This window comes from Sinocyclocheilus grahami, unplaced genomic scaffold (genome assembly GCF_001515645.1).
Source record: "Sinocyclocheilus grahami isolate Dianchi unplaced genomic scaffold, SAMN03320097.WGS_v1.1 scaffold106.1, whole genome shotgun sequence".
NCBI lineage: Eukaryota > Metazoa > Chordata > Actinopteri > Cypriniformes > Cyprinidae > Sinocyclocheilus > Sinocyclocheilus grahami.
The window spans coordinates 1,197,673-1,216,518 of NW_015505285.1; the positions used below are offsets into that span (position 1 = coordinate 1,197,673).

At 36.5% G+C, this 18,846-nt stretch overlaps 1 protein-coding gene across 3 annotated transcripts in view; it reads right to left on the reverse strand.

The window, feature by feature from the left end:
* ppm1aa (protein phosphatase, Mg2+/Mn2+ dependent, 1Aa) overlaps positions 1-18,846 on the reverse strand; it is a 37,841-nt gene that overhangs the window by 7,667 nt on the left and 11,328 nt on the right. For 2 of the 3 annotated variants that reach the window (XM_016276751.1, XM_016276749.1), the window contains one exon: positions 16,204-18,762. The exons of the other annotated variant lie outside the window; for it this stretch is intronic. Coding sequence is in view for 1 of the 2 variants with exons in the window: in XM_016276749.1 (XP_016132235.1) it covers positions 18,733-18,762 (30 nt within the window). In the remaining variant the exon portion in view is untranslated. Of the gene's footprint in view, positions 1-16,203; positions 18,763-18,846 lie in introns of those variants that run through there. 3 annotated transcript variants of the gene reach the window in all.

Sequence of the window (18,846 nt, forward strand, 5' to 3'; positions counted from 1 at the left end):
GAGATAATGAATGACACTTTGGCCCGCTCAGTCACAAACAGGTGGGGTTGCCTCTCCAGGTAGCGGGAACATTGCAGCAAGAACCCGCTGCCGAAGGCTGCCTCACCCGAAAAGCTGGCTGGCCGGGCCATGGGACAGGCGGGGTAATCCATAAAAAAAACTAACTCAACTGACAAAAACCGGAAAAAACAAACGAAGGGAAAGACGCCGCTATACTTTACTTGAGGGACGGTTATTCTGTCACTGTCCAGGTGTGTGGAGGCAGGCAGGATGACGAGGACGACAAGGATTCACATAAGGAGATTTAATGTAGCGACAACAAGGCACATTCAGGTAGATGAGACTCACACACTCAGGGTAACATTCACAATAACCGACAAACTAGAACACAAGAGACAGGAACAGATATAGGGCAGTTAACGAGGGACAGACAGGTGAACCATCCTTAAGGCAGACCATCTGATGCATATATAATCTATAAAGATATGTTGGACATCTTCTATGGACTGCTGTAACATTATTTGAATATTTTCCCCCATGTCTGTCTATTATTGTAGTCTATTTGTATGCCCATTTCCAGCATATAAAACTTACAAGTATAAAAATAAAATAAAATTTAAAATAAAATACGAAAGTTTAATTTTAGTTTAAAATAAGAAATAAAGCCACATTTTGAGATATAAAGTTCAATAATAATACTAAAAACGAGATATAAAAAGTAATAATAATAATAATAATAATAATAATATGATTATATACTAATATACTTTTTATTATTTTTCTTTATCTAAAAAGTTTGTCAGAACTTCCTCTAAACGGCACATAAAAATAAAATGGCTAAATTAAACAGTATAATAGTTTGTTCAAAAACCACCTTGAGACATGGAAAGCATTAATACATTAATAAAAGATGAGATGTGAAACTATCCAGAAGCATGCTGATAAGTCATTGCACTGTATGATCTCTAAAATAACGCGTTTGATTAAACAGGGCAACATAACAGTCAAGACATATGGATGTCTGATGCTGTTGCGCTTTTCAAAGAAATAAATAATCTCCGCCTCTGCAGCCATACATGCTGAATGCCTTCTGATAGTAGATAAGCAGACTTTTCTGTTGCTGAATGAGCTCAGCTACACAGCTTACAGACTGACTGTGTGTGTGTGTTGATGACAAGGTCAGCCGTGTGTGTGTCAGGAGGATGCTTATGGCTGGGCATGATCTCTGTACTCAGGGCGAATGTCAAATGCCAATCTGACACTTTTGATTTTCATGAGAAAGATCTGGGAACTGCATGTGTGTGTGCTGGAGAGCCACACAGACTTGGTTATCTCAAGGCAGATCATTCACTGGTCATTGGTGACAGGTATGTGTCCAAGTTATTGAGCTAAAGGAGAAGAGACAAAGAAAAACAGGTCATCTCTCTAAGAAATTACTACATGTGTGTGCGTGGCAGTGATGATGCAGTGATTCTGACAACTAGTGACAGCAGAGACTCGTCTTACTTTGACTCCCAGCAGGCACACACACACACGGCAGTGAGTAAATGTGGCGTGTGGCTGTACTAGGTCTTCTGATCGTCTGCTCTCTGTCCTCTGAGAGCAGTCAGGGGATGGTGCTGTGCTGTGATACTCTTGCGATGAGTGACTCATAAATCTGAGATCAAGCCTTCAGCCCTGGAGCAAAAGAACAATGTACTAGATTTAGCTTTTCTCTGTCTCACTCTCAGTAGCTCTCCTGTACGTAAACAGAGGGTTGGTCTTTAGTTGAGTGAGTTTGTCCAAGACAGTTTATCCTCGTAAAGAAATACAGGTTAATCTTTTTAGCCAATCAGCTAAAAAGACAAAGCCATCTGTTAAGGGGTTATTTTAAAGTTCAGCAATCACTTAACAATGCCATTACCCAAAAATACGTGTTTTTGTTTGTACATGTTTGCCCAAAGATACATGTTTGTGTTTGTGTCTGGGCAGAGACTTTCTATTGACTTATGCTGAGACAATGATGTTTTCTATCTCTTAAACTGACTCACATAAAAAGCAAGAACGTAAGAAATAAAGAAAATGATGATGAGAAAATGAAGTTACAGGTGTTCGTAATATTATAAATAAATTTTACGAAAAAAAGATAATAAATTTAAAAATAAATTAAAAATACAATAATCCAAATCTATCAAAGTGAAAGAAAAAATTGCATTCTCTACCTTCCGCTTCCTTGGCCCCAATCTGTCTCAGGATTTACAATGCACACCGTATAAAGTTTTGGGTCAATAAGATTTTTTTTTTTAAATTAACACTTGCAAGGTGACAGAAAAAACATTTCCATTATTTAAAAAATATTCTAGTTAGAATAAATGCTATTCTTTTGAACTTTGTATTCATCAAAGGATATTGAAAAAATCACGATTTTCACAAAAATATTAAACAGCACAACTGTTTTTATATTATAATAGCATATTATAAAGATTTCTGAGGGAACATGGCACTGAAGACTAATGGGTGCTGAAAAGTAAGCTTTGCCTCCCAAAGAGTAAATTACACGTTATATAGCATTAAAGTAGAAAACAATTATTTTAAATTGTAATAATATTTCATAATATTATTGATTTGACTGTTTTGATCAAATAAATGCTGCTTTGGTGAGCATAAAAGACTTCTTTCAAAAACATTAAATAAACATTTCAAAACCCCAAACTTTTGAAAGCTAGGGTAGCGACTTGGACAACAAAGACAGGAATGCAGACAACTATCTCTCTAAAACAAAAACTTGTTCATGCTGTGGTTTCATATGAGCTTGCTGATCTGTTTAATGCCACTCTTTAACCATTGTTATTATTAACTACAGTTAACATTAGTGCATGGGAAAAAGATTGATTTATAAAAAGATCTACAAACACAAACAAAATTCATGAAGAATCTGGAAATATGAAACTAGCACATCAATAGAGGTAACAGTTTGCCTGGGACAAAGGTCAATTCTATACATTATACACAAATATGTGAATAGAGATTGAGCTTTCATTCAGAATCAAGCATTTCAGTAACAAATGAAACAGAATTCAGTAGCGATGACCCCAACATTATTTTGATTCTACATTTTCCTGTGAATCTATTCAATCAGTAAAACATTTCAGAAAGACAGGTTTCAGCTTTAAAAGCCATGCCCTGACTTGAGCACTTGTCTGTCAGTCACCTAGCAACAAGTCCTCCCCACAAATGCACCATCCTGCCGTCTCTCTCTCAGCTTCCCGGCCTGCTGAGAAGGGTCTGAGTGAGTCTGTGTGTGTGTGTGCGTGGAGTGTTTTGGGGGCTGTCGAGTTCACGGTACTCTACTCCCTATTGACCAGGAAGTCCTTTCTCTGAGCAATGTACAATACCAACAGAGACAAAGCAGCCAGGAAAGAGGACAGTCCCTGAAAAACACTCACACACAGAGTCTCTCACAATCATACGAAGAGGCATATCCCAAGGAAACACACGCATACACACGCACAAACACAGCAGACCTCCCCAAAAACACGGGGGCCTCTGCCTTTGTCTGGCAGTCTAATGAAAATGATGTTCTTTTTCTATTTGGAGCTTGTTAAGGCTCACAGACTCTTTCACTTTGCTCCCGCTCTCACTCCACTCCCCCACCTGCCCTCCGTACACGAAGGTGAAGGCAAATACCGCGGAACAGATGTGGACGCTTCCTTATGTGTGTATGTGGGTGATGCTTTTTCAGAATAAAGCGTTCTGTGACAAAAAGGAAATATATACACACACCTCGAGATCAGATGGTGCGAATCAGCAGAACTTAGTTCGAGCGCGTTTTACTGTTCTGAAATCTCAACCCACATAATCTCGTGTACATAAACAGACACTTGAAGAATTTCAACGATGCTTGTATAGTTTCAAGAGGAACAAATATTTTGAATAGGCTAGCCTATATGATTCACATCTATCGAATAAAAATACTCAACCAGTCTCTTGAAGAACCATCACCTTCAGTTCTGGTGAAAGGACAGAGTATAAATAGCGTGGAGAGATCTTACTATTCCTTCCTGTATACAGGGTCGATGCCTTTGCATAGGAATGTCAGTGGCTTGTAGCAGAACAACCACGTTTTATTAAAGAAAAAAAGTCCATCTGGATTCTTAGAAACAAGTAAACCTCTGGAAAAGAATGGCAGACTTTCTGTTTCTCCTAACCTTTCTGACTTAAGTATTCATGCTCTTCGCTGCGGCTTCTGACCTTGACTGTCCGCACCAGAATACGGTTTCATTTTAGATTTGCTGTCATTTTGAGCAGTGACCCACGCAGAGACATACCAGGGAAGTACATAACAGAGATGGCATACACGGCGATGAAAGGAATGTTTCTGAGGTGAAGGCCACTCAGCGTAGAAGCAAAGCTATAAATGACAGTATGGTCAGTTATGGGCCTTTAATAAAGGCTGCTGAAGACATTTTAACAGAGCATGGCTGAGGGATGTTTTTTATCCATTACATAAAAAATGCCTTCCGTTTTGGATCCATAACAAATATTTACTACAGTTATTTCTGAGGCACCTGAATGCTCACAATGGAGAAGAAAATCTTTATGTTGTGCTCTGCGTTGGTGATAAGATGATTTTAACACATTAAGGGTCTAAAATGGGAATAATTTGTCATTGTTGTTATCTGGGGATTCCAAGACAGATTTAATCCCTAACATTCCCGTCATGTTTATGTTGTTTCAGAGTTTTACAACGAAGACGGCTTAGTTAAGAGAGATTAGATCTGAACCTGCTTCGACCTGCTTCCTCTTTGCCAACAACACCTGACATTATGACAACCCTAAAGTTCATGGTAAAATTCATCAGGGTAATCTAAACCACCGAGTAAAATACGCCAGAGTAAACTATACATAATTTAAGGAAAGAATTCATCAGTGAGTCCAAAAACTCCCTAAAACTGACAAGATGACTTCTGGGTTCTAAAAGGTAGCCTATACAGAAATTATTTAGATTTGCATGTACTGTCTTGAGCATTTAAAGCAATATTTGTAAGAAATGCTATTTACCTTTAAACTATTGTTGCTTCATGAGTTGTAGCTATATAAAATGTACATCATTTGGTCAAATTAGTTTGTCATGCGTGTTAAATAATATTGCCATAAAAGATGTTATTACATTTAAATCTGCTCGACCTTCTGAGACAAAATAGTCTGCACATTTATAAATTGTATATATAAACAATTAGGCCACACTACAAGTAAACTGAAATAATAAAGAGAAAACCATTAACTTAATAAAATTAATGTTAAAAACATTAACCTTAACAAAGAACAGAAAAAAAACAACAACAAAAATATCAAGTTGTCAACAAACCGAGGGAAAAAAATTAAACAGATGAGTAGATTTTACCTCTAATAAGAAGTAACGACAAAATAATTAGGTTAATAAAAGTAATTTTAATCATCGTCAAAAAGATTCAGTCAAACAAACTGCAGTGTATTAGTTTATGCAGAGAAGCGGCTACATTGACGGTGTTTTGGAGATAGATGGCCATCAAAACGACTCATTATCATTTTGACAAGAACCTCTCATATCCTATCCGTGTGCCATTATTAGCACTTATTCTACTGTAAAGCCTGGCCAGGCCTGACAGATCTGCTGAATGTAGATCTGCTAAAAATGTTCACCAAAGAAACCTCTTCATAACTAAACCCACAGAGGCCTAATATATGCGGTCAAATTAAATGATTTAACACACAAATACAATTACTATGCAACAACGGATATGCAACAAATTTATCTATCTAAAACATTATTTCTTACCTTAACAACAAACTGGGCTTTCACTCTTCATACTTGAATACGGAAAGTATTTTGAATGTGTATGTCTGCTTCACTCAGAATGGTAATTGGAGGCGGTTGAACTGCGAGCCGTAAATCAACAACCTTCAAGTAGAAAAACGTCCTCTTCATAATTGGGCACCGCGCTATTGTGAGCCGCGGGGGTCTGTCAGACCACCCAAAGTAGCGCTTCCTCCCTCCGGGCTGCTGTGTGACAATAGCGGGCCACTCGAACCGGCCACGCATGGGAACACTAGAATGAGGCCTGACAAGAAACAAGAAGTCTGTCTTTGCCACTTATTAAAATGTTTCAGTAGGGTCGTGCCGTCCATTTAGAACGTGTCGTGAGCGGCGGAGATTTATGTTATTACCTCCGTTTAAAATGTATATTTTTAGATTTGATGGTGATTTCAGTGACTGCACTGAGTAGAAAATACAAATAAAACAAATCATTTAACACTTCGTTTTTATTCTGAATGTTCTGTTTTTTTCCAATTTGGTGTTTCTGGAAAAGTTGAAAAAGTTTTGAAATTGAGAAGAAGAAAAAAAACACATCATGTGTCTAAAAATTAATTTAAAAGATCAGAGTGATTTAAACTAAAGTATTCAACTAATTTTTAACAAACTTTCTTTATTAAATCAGACTTACGAGCTGGTAAAAGGTTTTCAATTTGAAATACATCTTTCTAAAATATAATTTTTCTTAATGAATAATTAATCTGCTTCTTCATGAATATACCAGAAGAATGAAAAACATTCTAAAAGATATGAGTTTTTTTCCCCCAATATTCCGGCCTCACCAAACATTCCAAAGTGAAAAGCCAAAGCGCTGGCTGCTGTGAATTATTCCTAGCAGGCAAATTAAATCACCTTTGACTATGAGAACATATTCTAAAAATTCACATTTAAAGTTGCTGAATTGAAGGTGAAGTTGTGTTGACCTCCTCTTATCTAGCAGTCTTTGCTCTGTCAATCTGGATCCATTAAAGTCACAAACCCGAAATAATTGCTGCCCTGTTCTATTGAATTAAAATTTTATAGTATTTGCCTACCGATTAAACCAAAACAACAGGGTTTTGAGAGACCGTTTCAAAAGAAATCTCCAGTGCTGAAAAGTATATTTAATAAGCAATCTATATTAACAATACAGCTAAATCTATAGGGCCAGGCAAACAACGTGCCAGGTGACTTTAATGAACTCGCGTCCTTCACCTGCATGCTCTGGAAACAGAGATGACAAGTAAAAAGAATGTTATGGGTCATTCCTGTCAAGTGACCGGCTGTGTAAACTTCATATGAACTACATTCAGCCCGGACTGAAAATTATATTAACCTGAAATAAAACTTTACTAACATACAAGGTAAGCTACTTATCAAAAAAGTGGCCCAGTGACACAACTTGCCCCACAAGCTCACATCCAAAATGACTCAGTGGGGAAAGCATTATTACTGGCTTCTCAAATATGTAATTTAATAATCCATGGTTATTGTTAGACAAAATTATTCACATGATTTTATACATGTATGACATGTTGTAGAGACATACAAATTTGCTTTAACCAATAATTTTAGCTGCTATGCAGGAAACTTACCCTGAGAATGGAAAAATTTTCAGAAATGATTGATAAGCTTACCCATTTTCTTATGCATCTCTTAGTCACATGAAGTGTATAGGATGGGTGCTTCTTAAATATATTACATTATGCAGTAGATCACAGGACCACAAAACGTACCTACAAAAGTTCTCCCATTCAGTGATTACATTTCTGTTTCATTATGCAGAGCAGAAAGGTAGTCAGATACTTGATTAATATTACAAATTACATCTTGAACTCCAAACATAAGAGGGTTTTTAATGTCACTACTATTACATTTTAAGTCAAACTTTCACTTCTGTTAGTTAAGTGCCTTTAGAAAAACCATCAGCTAAAAGACTAATTATTAATATAGCTTATTAAAGTGAGAAATCTGGTTCACTTCACGTGCATTATGAGAATGAACTATTTTTGTTTTAAAATAGCCTAAGTATAATACTAATACAAATTATATCTAATTGCATCAAAATTCATAATTTTGCCAGTTTACGTTACGAACATTCTATCTGCAATCCATTTTGTCCATACAGTGTCATTCATCTGTAAATGTTGCCCTCTTCTTATTTTTACTTCCTTGCAGTTATTTTCTGAATTACGTCTTTGTGTCTCTGTTGGCTCAAGAATCGTGCCAGGCAGGATGTCTTCACAATGCACCATTTACATATTTACCAACAAGCCATTACGCTCTTGTGTATGATGCCAAATCAACAAGGGTGATTTGCCAAATAATCTCTCCCTCTATTTTTTTCCTTCCCTCTGCCACATCCCTTCTTCCAAATGGCAAACGGAAGCAGAAGACATCCCACTGTGCAACTGAAAGACAAACGTAAAGCACCATTGTCGCTGGTCAAAGTGGCACCTGTTCAACAACGGGGAAAAAAAGACAGACAGAGAGAAGGAGAGAGAGGGGTAGGCAGTCTCTTACAAAATCCAGCAAAATGTATGAATCAAGAGGCATTAAGAGTCACACCAAAATCTATGAAAGTTAATTTAATAACACACAGTCTCGCTCATATTCTGTCTTTGCTCTTGTGAGAGACACTTTCCTACAGTCATCAAGCATAAGATGCCGCTTTAATCTGCAGCTGAGAGCTGATATATGGTGTCTGACTTGAAATGCCACGATGAGGGAACTTCACACCTCAGGGTGTCAGTAACACAGAACAGTGACCTTTACTGAGAATCACATTCACCCTGAGAGTGAGTGAGTGAGTGTGTGTGTGTGTGCATACTGTAAAAAACAGAATATGTGCAGTTGTTACCTTAGGGATCTCTATCTACATAATATGACTCCTATGACTTTTGTTTGTGTAATTCAATATAGTCAGGAAGACACACAATAAACAATATTGTGACAGGATGCTGTTTTTAAAATCTTTATTAGGTTGTTTTAAATATTCAGCACCATACAGAAGGTCTAGAAAATCTAACAGCTCTGACGATGTAAATCGAAGTCATAACTTCACTGATTCTTTAGACATGGGAAAAACAAATAAAAACAAAAAAATATTTTCAGTTTTGTTCAACATGTTTAGATGTATTTTGTTGCAATCAGTTTTCTCACAAAGAGTGCTTTTTCAAATCATTTAATATGGATCAAATATTTCAGAATAAAATAGTCCAAAATTATCATAAATATTGATAAGTCTAGCATTCACTTCAATAAATTGAAGAATTGAGGCTGACCAGCACCATTTTTTGTTATTACACATTAATAAATGTATTAAAAACCATAGCCAGTTGAGTTCAGGGTTGCAAAATATTAAGGACCTTTTCAAATTAAGGAAATTATTTAAAAATTCAGATCCCACTTTATATTAAGTGGCCTTAACTAATATGTACTTACATCAAAAAATAAGTACAATGTCCTTATTGTGTTCATATTGTATTGCAAAACATTTTTGCTGCTATTGAGGTGGGATATGGGTAAGGTTAGGGACAGGCTTGGTAGAATGGGTAGGTTTAAGGGTAGGTTAAGGTGTAAGGGATGAGTCAACAGTGTAATTATAAATGTAATTACAGATGTAATTACATGCAGGTATTTTTAAAATATAAGTACAATGTAAAAACATGTATGTACACAATAACTGCATTGTACCAAATGATTAATTTAAATGTAAGTACATAGTGGTTAAGGCCAATTAATATAAAGTGGGACCAAAAACTTTACAATTTGCAAGACATTTAACAGTTGTGACAGAAAATTGAGTGAAATATGAGTACAATTACTTAAAATTATTTAAATATATATATAAAAAGACATCAAGTCTGTGTGATGTTGAACTACACACACTGTTACTTTTTCTTTATAATCTAATGGCAGGTCAAGTACATTTTGTCCCATGTCTCAAAAATCAGTGGCATCCAAATCAGAATATGACTTATATGAGAAACTGGAACAGTGTGTGTCTCCACCTGCACTTTGAGTTTAGAAAGGAACAAAAAACCTGAATCAACATGACGGCTATCCACTGCTCTAGCGGAGTTATAAAATCACACAGCTGGATCCGTCTGTGGCCAACCTGGGTCGTTGTAAAGTAACGGAATCCCTCTGAGGTAATCAGTACCATCAGCACCAATGAAAAGCTCTCTGAAGAGTTTCACTGTGGACTGGTCCCTTCAGAAGCCCCACGTCTCTTCTCTGATGTTTAGGAACTGTGGTGCCGTGTGCTCTCATTACAACAACAACACAACGCAGCATCACAACAACTGCCTGCTATCAAACTCAGTAGTACTCTGCCTGTCGACCTTGTTTCATGGTCTAGGCATCATTGTTCCTTGATTTATGGATACTTATTGCATCGTAGATCGTAGATGCAATAAGAGGGCTGTTCCACACTTCATAGAGAGGGTAAATCATTATAAAGAGGATCTTCTGTTGTTTTCATGGTACACATCATGATATGTGTACCATGAAACAATGCCTTTTATCATTTAGAATGGTTTAAGAATTTACTATTTGTTTTACATGAAGACAGTCACTTCTGGTGGATAATTATATATACACTATACTGTTCAAAGGTTTGGGGTCAGTAAGATTTTTTTGAAAGAAATGAATAGTTTTATTTTAACAAGGATCCATTACATTTTCTCAAATATATACTGTTCATTTGAACTTTCCATTTATCAAAGAATCCTAAAAAAATTTAACACGGTTTCCACAAAAATATTAAGCAGGACAACTGTTTTTAACATTAATAATAATACTAAATATTTCTTGAGCACCAAATAAGGAATAAATCACACAGGAACAAATTACATTTTAAATTATGCTTAAAATAGAAAAAAGTTATTTTAAATTGTAATACTTCTTAATAGTACTGTCTTTACTGTATTTTTGATCAAATAAATTCTCTTGTTGAGCATAGGAGACTTCTTTCAAAAACAATAAAAAAAACTTGCTCACCCCAAAATTCTGATAGCTAGTACATATGTGACCCTGGACCACAAAACCAGTCTTAAGTCACTTGGGTATATTTTTAGCAATAGCCAAAAAAACATTGTATGGGTCAAAATTATCGAGTTTTCTTTTATGCCAAAAATCATTAGGATATTAAGTAAAGATCATGTTCCATCAAGATATTTTGTAAATTTCCTACTGTAAATATATAAAAACTTAGTTTTTGATTAGTAATATGCATTGCTAAGAACTTCATCTGGACAACTTTAAAGGTGATTTTCTCAGTATTTAGATTTTTTTGCACTCTCAGATTCCAGATTTTCAAATAGTTGTATCTCGGCCAAATAGTGTCCTATCCTAACAAACCATACACCAATGGAAAGCTTATTTATTCAGCTTAAAAAAAAGACCCTTATGACTGGTTTTGTGGTCCAGGGTCACATATATTTGTATATCTTCCTGAAAGAATATGATATATTCAGCGAGACTAAAATTAAGCAATATTCTAAAAACAACCATCACAGAGATGCAAAACTACCTCTGCAAGTGCTAAACAACAGGATGCTCATTCTCGAGATCTTCTAAAGTTATCATCTCTAAAAAGCATAAGTCTTAAAGGCATAAACAGACCAAAGGAGAGAAGTAAGGAGAAAAGGAGAAAGAAGAAGAGAGGACTTGTGCTGTATCTAGCTGAAACCTCTGAAGAAAGGGATGTCTGGATCCTGGAGGAGAAGAATAGAGAGAATTGACTACAGAAATGCACATGCCCTTTTGAGAAGAGCACAACAGAGCATGCTAAGGGTTCAAATACAAACTCAGCACCCAGTCAAAGCAAATACATACAAATAAAAAACACTGGCTGGAAGAGAAATGTACTTCCCAAAACTCAAATCTCTACAGAGTAAGTTAAAAACACACCCAAGAGCTTTTAATAAGGTTTAAACAAAAAGAGCTAATTTCACTACATTGTTTCACACAGCAGTGCTCTTCAGTGACTGAGAATAACAGAGGAAGAAAGAGAAATACACACACTGCGTACAGCAAAATAGAGTGATATGCTAACTGTTGAGAGAAGCATGAGAGAATATGAAAGAAGAGATACAAAAGAGAACAGAAGTGTAATAGCAGAGTCAATATTATCTGTCTGTTATCGGCTGGCTGAGCAGTTTTGTATGACTGTGATGAATCCGTGCAGCTGCAGCAGAGGGATACAACTCTTCCTTGCAAACATACACATGCACATACAGTAGGGCTGGGTAAAAAAGATCGATATCTCGATATTAATCGATTCTCTTTTTTACGGAACGATATCGATTCTTAAATCCCAATAATCGATTAGTCTAGCCTGTTTTCAGTTAATGGACAGAACATTGAAGGGCACCTCCCATCCAATAAATCGCAATAAGCATTGTGCTTTGAATATGAAGCAAAGTCTCAGATTTCAAATTCTGTCCATCCATTGTATTGCAGTATTTAAACAATAAATGGCGTTTTGGCGTTGTAGCGCCGGTGAGCGTGATTTGACCAAGTACAACATGTTCCTGGATCAACATCCTTGTTGATCCTGGAACATCATTCCAATCAATCAATCAGAATTGAGAGATAACTTTTCAGGAAATGTCAGTTTTAGGTTTACAACCAGGATTAGGCGCTTCTACACCCTTGTTAATCAGCTATAATTTCCCTCTGATTTTAGGAATAAATTATGGGTACATTTAGGTTTAGGGATGGGGATTGGGTTAAATCTGTATTTTTGGACTGTAATGTTGATCCAGGATCAACAAAAGATGTTGATCCAGGAACACTTGGCAAAATCACGGCGACCCTGCAGCGCCTCAGTTCAACAGACGCAACAGCGCGAGGCGCACGTGAACTGATCATCTCCTCCATATTAATACCAGTTTCAGCACAACATAAACATGACTAAATATCCTAAGGTAAGTTAAAAGAAAGAGTACAACTTTACAAGCCGTATCCTGTCTCATGTAATCGCTCAATCAGTGTTTCATCCGCGCAAAGACGTCAATAGCCTAAAGTCTTGTAAACAATGTCACGTAACGTCACATTTACCTCAGAAACAAACATATTCGGTGACCATAAACTCATTAGTCAGCCAGAAAAATTAACTGTAGAGAGGGGCATTTTGCTAAATATATGCACAATATAACATATTCATTATAATTTTTTACTGTTCTTATGTTTAATTTCTGTTTGAATAAATCCATCAATTTATGATTTTTTTATGACAGCCACCATTTAAATGTTTAAAAAAACGAATTGAAGTAAAAATATTATTATGTAATTGTAACCTAGTGTAATTTTAGCCGTTGTAGGCTATAGCTTACAAATCAGTCAATTTTAACTTTCAATATTATAGTAATGGAGTACCAAATGACTCTCATGTATATTTTACAGCATTAGTTGAGAGATTTTTTTTTCCTTGAGAAAATTTGGCAAGTACTGTACCTGATATATATCCAAAATAATCTATATTAAATCGAATCGAAAGCTTGTGAATGAGAATCGAATCGAATTGTGAAATGTGTGTCAAAACCCAGTCCTAACATACATTATAACAGGAAAAACAATAAGAGGACAGACTGCATCGGGTCAACAGGCCTGAAAAGTCCTCTAAGAGAGAAAAACACACAGTTGTGCCAAACAGGGAGGCTGTAAACCTGAATGGCGAATAGTCATCATTGCGGTTTCATTTTCTGCAATCTACAGCTGTCTATAATTATATTTTGAATAAAAATGCTGTATACACGCATTGAAAACTTCTCTTCTCAGCATAGTACTACACACATGACACTACATGTACAGATTGCCTGGTTTAAAGACACTAGATGCCAAACGTCAGAGCCCGTCTGCAAATTTTGCCCAGTCTGAGTGACAGATTTCACAGATAATTGTGTAGAGTATGATGGGTATATAGACTATGATTATTTTTAGATTATGATTATGTTTGAGGATATCAAACATTTACAACACTTGTTTTCAACTGTCATGTGCCTGTTCTGTGCAAGGTTGTTGCGTTCAGAATGATTGAAACCATCTGTTGTTTAGAGTAAGATGCCCAGGTTTTCCTCTGTAACCACTTAAACGTTCAGCATGTGATTGATTTAAAATCTTTAAAAGTCACATATTCCAGTCAGATCATGGAATGTTGAGAGAATATTTATGATTTCAAACCCCAACTGTCAAAGAGTTCACATTTGAACATACAAGCCCTTAACCTGCTATCTAAAACAGTTGTTTTCTAGAATTCTGGTTGGTCAATAAAGTGACTTAATGAATTAGCTTAATAAAACGGTTAAAACGCGTTACATCTGCTTAATCATTTTGGGAAAAAAGCAATACGGCACTTGAGGCCATGCTGCATCGTTACTGTACTTATTCCAAACCTGTATGAATTTCTTCTTTCTACAGAACATGAAGATATTTTGGAAACCAAACCGTTTGAAAAAACTTTAGCATTCCACAGAAAAAAAAAGAAAAAAGAATGTCAAACAGATTTGGGATGACATAACGGTGAGTAAATGGTGAAAGAATTTTCATTTTTGAGTAAACTATCTCTTAAATACACTTCGGTCTTGTAGATCCTAGGTGAATGTTTGCATTTACCACTCAATATCTACCTTAGCAGCATTCACTGGTACACATGCAAAATGACATTTTATCAGAGTTAGATTTATGGATACTTTAGACTAGATTTGAGAGGATCAGACATTAATCCATTTCCATTTTGCTGTAGCCATTTAATTTTAAGTAGTCTGTTCTTGACTGACTTTGGTTTTAACAGTGGCTTCACTTCATAGTCTCTTCATTCTAAACTGGTTTTGACAGTGGCCCCACTTCATAGTCACTTCCCTTTATCCAACTCACACTGCCCCCACCTGGTTGCTTAAAGACAAAATAGTTAAAGTAGAGCTTTTCAGATCTATAAAATAGAAGGACTGACATTACCCAAATAGGAACATTGAATGTGATAAGAGTGACTACAATTAAAAGTTTGCCCGAGAAGCGAAACTACTTTTTCTGAAATGCAAAAAAGTGTCTCTCTTTCGTAATTAAAAAAAAGCTAACTTTAAGAGTTCTCGCCCATCTTTCTACTACCAACCCCCTTTTTAATTTACCACTGTAAAGTGCAAAAGATTTTGCACAAAAGATGAACATTTGCTTTCCCATTTTATGACTGATGTCAAAGTGAGACATCAATACTCATATTACAAATTCATCAACATATGAATGGTAAATGAAAAATCTCTTAAATAGAGACCAGCCATTCAATTCTAAAATGAAAAGTGTTTTAATAACTTCAAGGACACTGTGGTCAGGCTATAACAAATCACGTAGCTGGTTCCTAAGTAAGGGGAAAATATCACTGTGACCGAAATGCTGTGAGCATTATATGACTCCTATTTAGGGTCTCTGTTGCTCCAAAATGAAAATAAACAGTATATTTTAAATAAATTGGAGCACCTTTTCCTACATCTGAAACTGAATTTCATCTTTCTTGATTTTTGTATTGGCCCTCCCTTCCGAAACAAGAGGCCAAATCCACCTTAAAAAATTTTTTTTTTTTTTTCAAATAAAATAGGTTTATTTCCAGTCTGAAAAGATTAAAACAACAAAAATGGACAGTGGAACAGTTAGAGGACAACCAGTGGGTCACAGTGGGTTACAGGGAGGAGAGATTATCCTTGATTATTCACTTCATTTTGTGTACATATTTATAAATGAATACAAATATACATATCAATTGTTTAACAAAAATAGCTTAGCTTATGAGGACAGCAGATGACTGAAATCAGCTAAAATAATCCTGTTGGGGTAGGAGGTGGGATTTCACCAGAGTAAAATACCATAAGTGTGTCTGAGAGCGTGTGAGGCCAAACCACAATTACACACCGTGCTATAAAATTTAGTTCCCTTTAGCACAAAATTGTGGTGTGTTTGCATACAGAGCTCTGTAATATACTAGTAAAGCCCAAGGGTTTGGGGGTGGGGTTTTGCAGGAGGCATTAAGGCTGCATTAATCACTTGGTTTATACATTAGAAGGCAAGTCTGAATAATTTAAACTGAAATGAGCTACCGAGCTAACACTACAGAGCTAGAGACCACGGAAATAGGATTTCAGAGCATAAACCTAAAATACGGCGCATCACGGTTTGTGACGCATATTTAGCAAAATATCTATGCGCAATTAACAAATGCGACAGTTCATGTGTCATTTGAATTCCTTGCAAAATGCCCTTGTCAACAGTAAAAACACATTCAAAAACATCTCTATCATCTATAACTGGGCTTGTATGTTTCACTGTAAGCCATAACCTCTCCTCACTTAATAGACCTGTGCTTATGACCATTTCACCCCCCCCCCCCCCCCCCCCCCCATCTAAAAACCATCTGGAAGTCTTACGAAGACGAAGGAGGAGAATCTGTGTAATAGCAGTCCAAGAATCTCAAAACTGCACATACAACAAAATGCTTTTTTCAAAACAAGTCACATAATTTGTTAATTTTCATACAAGTGATTTTTAAGCTCGTATAAGACCAAACTGAGTGTCAAGCAAGCCAACAGAATCCTATTAAGAGTCGTCGTTCCTCGTGTCTACATTCCTAAAGTGATTCCATGTAGCTTTGCGAATCCAAAAAAGCTTAAAGACACATGAACATATCCTGGCCTCTAAGACCATCCTAAAATATCCTGTTAATTTTAGATTCATTTCGTGAATCTCCTATTACACAACATTCCAGCTTCCACTGGGGAAAACACACAGCTCACCATTCCACACACAAACACAACTATCTTTATGCCCATGTTATAACACAAGCCGAAAGCATAGAGGATACAGGGAGATTTTTCGTTAACATTAGCTATACACTGTTAGATTGTCATTTTGTTACAATATTAGTTTAATAAATCACCCTGTGAGGTTCACGAAAAAGACTCAAAAGTAGTGATCTTTTTACCTACCCTTTTTTCAGTATGCAAATACACAGGATTAGCCTAAAAAGCTAACTTATATTTATTAGATGCAAGGGAATTCCTGTTCATATAATCTACTCCATACATAAAATTTAGTTTGGGAAGGTAAGGACGAAGGGGGTGATTTTACCGTGTCACGTTTCAGACAACCAGGACAAATGAACAAGTGACAATCTCTCTGAAAAAAATACAATTAAATTAATTCAGAACTATGTTACATACAGCATTGGGGGAAAAGGTGTGGGAGAATATTAACTAAGAGCATTCAAATGAATGAACGAATGATTCAATCACACACTTTAGCAGCAAACAGTACTCTGTTGCGCTCCCTATTGGTCAGAGGAACACAAGCAGGCTCTGGCCTAAACCAGGCCAGCTCACTGCATCACACTGTATTTGTTCTTTGAAAAGAGAGAGAGAGAGAGATAGAAATCACCACATCCAAAAAAAAAAAAAAGAGAAACATAAAACATAACAAATCAACACGAGATGAAGCGAATGGTTAAAGCAGAAGAAAAATCAGAGTTGAGTGTTAATCTCAGAAAGCATTCACTCATCACTCTCTCAGCAGTGCAGATGGGTGATCGAGCACTACAGCTAAAGCCTTATATATTTGTGTCAAAAGCCTAAATATCCCCATTAAAACCCACATAATTTTAAGCACAATAAACATGCAATCTCACACATCCATTCAGACCATATGCACTAACAACCAAACACACACATAAACGCACTTCATAGGGCCTGTCCCAGTTCTGAGTGCTTCTTAACAATTACTTTTTTTCAGCAAGTGCAGGAAATCCTTTAAAATGCTCCTAGATCAACTTAAAACAAATCAAGAAGCTGCAGTAGTGCAGAACACTGTAGAGTCCTAGTGTTGATGATAAGAGAGAGAATCAGGGTTGGTGCATCAGGTAACAGAATCACACACAAAATTTGCACTATGGAAATAGTTTGGTGGATCAAACAGGCATCCTCTTTCTTACACACACACACACACACACACACAACACAAACCTTTGATTTCTCATAAGACTCGCTCATTCTCTCACACACAATCACGCACACAATTTCAGCTTAGTTTAAGTTCAAGCGGTTTCCTCTGAAAAGAAAAAAAACAAAGGGCGAAAATAAAAGACCCACCCCACCAGAAAAAGAAAAACAGTAGTACTGAGAGAACATAACGATTACTGTCATCCGTGCTGTGAGATTTACAAAAAAGCTTACTGTACTGTGCTGTGAGCCCATATCATTTACCCGTTTCACTTAAAAAGTAACAATACAAAAAGTTATATTTTGTTTAAAAAAGGAAAAAAACAAAGAAGTGAAAGGAAAGCAGATGAGAGGCAGATGTGTTGGGCTTCAGCGGTTGGAAAGGAAACAAAAGCAGGCAGGGCAATAAAGGTGTGCCTTTTTTCTTTTTTTATAAACTTAAAACTAAAGCTGCATTTGATACAGGCTTTTCTTTGTACAAGACAATTGCACTTCACAGAAATAAAAGCTGAAATATACAAACACACAAGGAAATGTGAATCAAATTAATTACACCAAAAAAAAAAAAAAGATTTAAATGGAAAAAAGTGTTGGATTTTTTTTTAAGAGGGTGATGTTAAGGATAAAAGGATTTGGGAAAAGAGTGATTCGGGACAGAAGAGTATGCAGAAAATTTCCAGAAGGTACCATTGCCTAGCACTGAGAGGGAACGTTATGTGAACAAGGGGAGGGAGCCCTCATTCCCTTCCTCTTCTTCCGCCTCTTCTTCCTCCGAACAGTCCAGAGCAGCTGAGCTGGGCTGTGGTAGGTTCTTGTGCAGGTTCTGTAGTAGTTGAGGGTTCTTGTGCAGGGTTCTGGTGCTGGGTCCTGTAGGAAAGGTTGTTGTGCAGGGTTCTGGAGGGTTGTAAACTCTGTGCAGTGTTTAAAGGGGTGGGGCTACCACATGTCATCCGTGGATGCAGAGTCCTTGAATGGAGAGAGGAGGAGAGCAGCTTGTGAGATCCCACCAAGCTCCAACTGCCAACCACTCAGGAAAAAGCATGTTTGTGT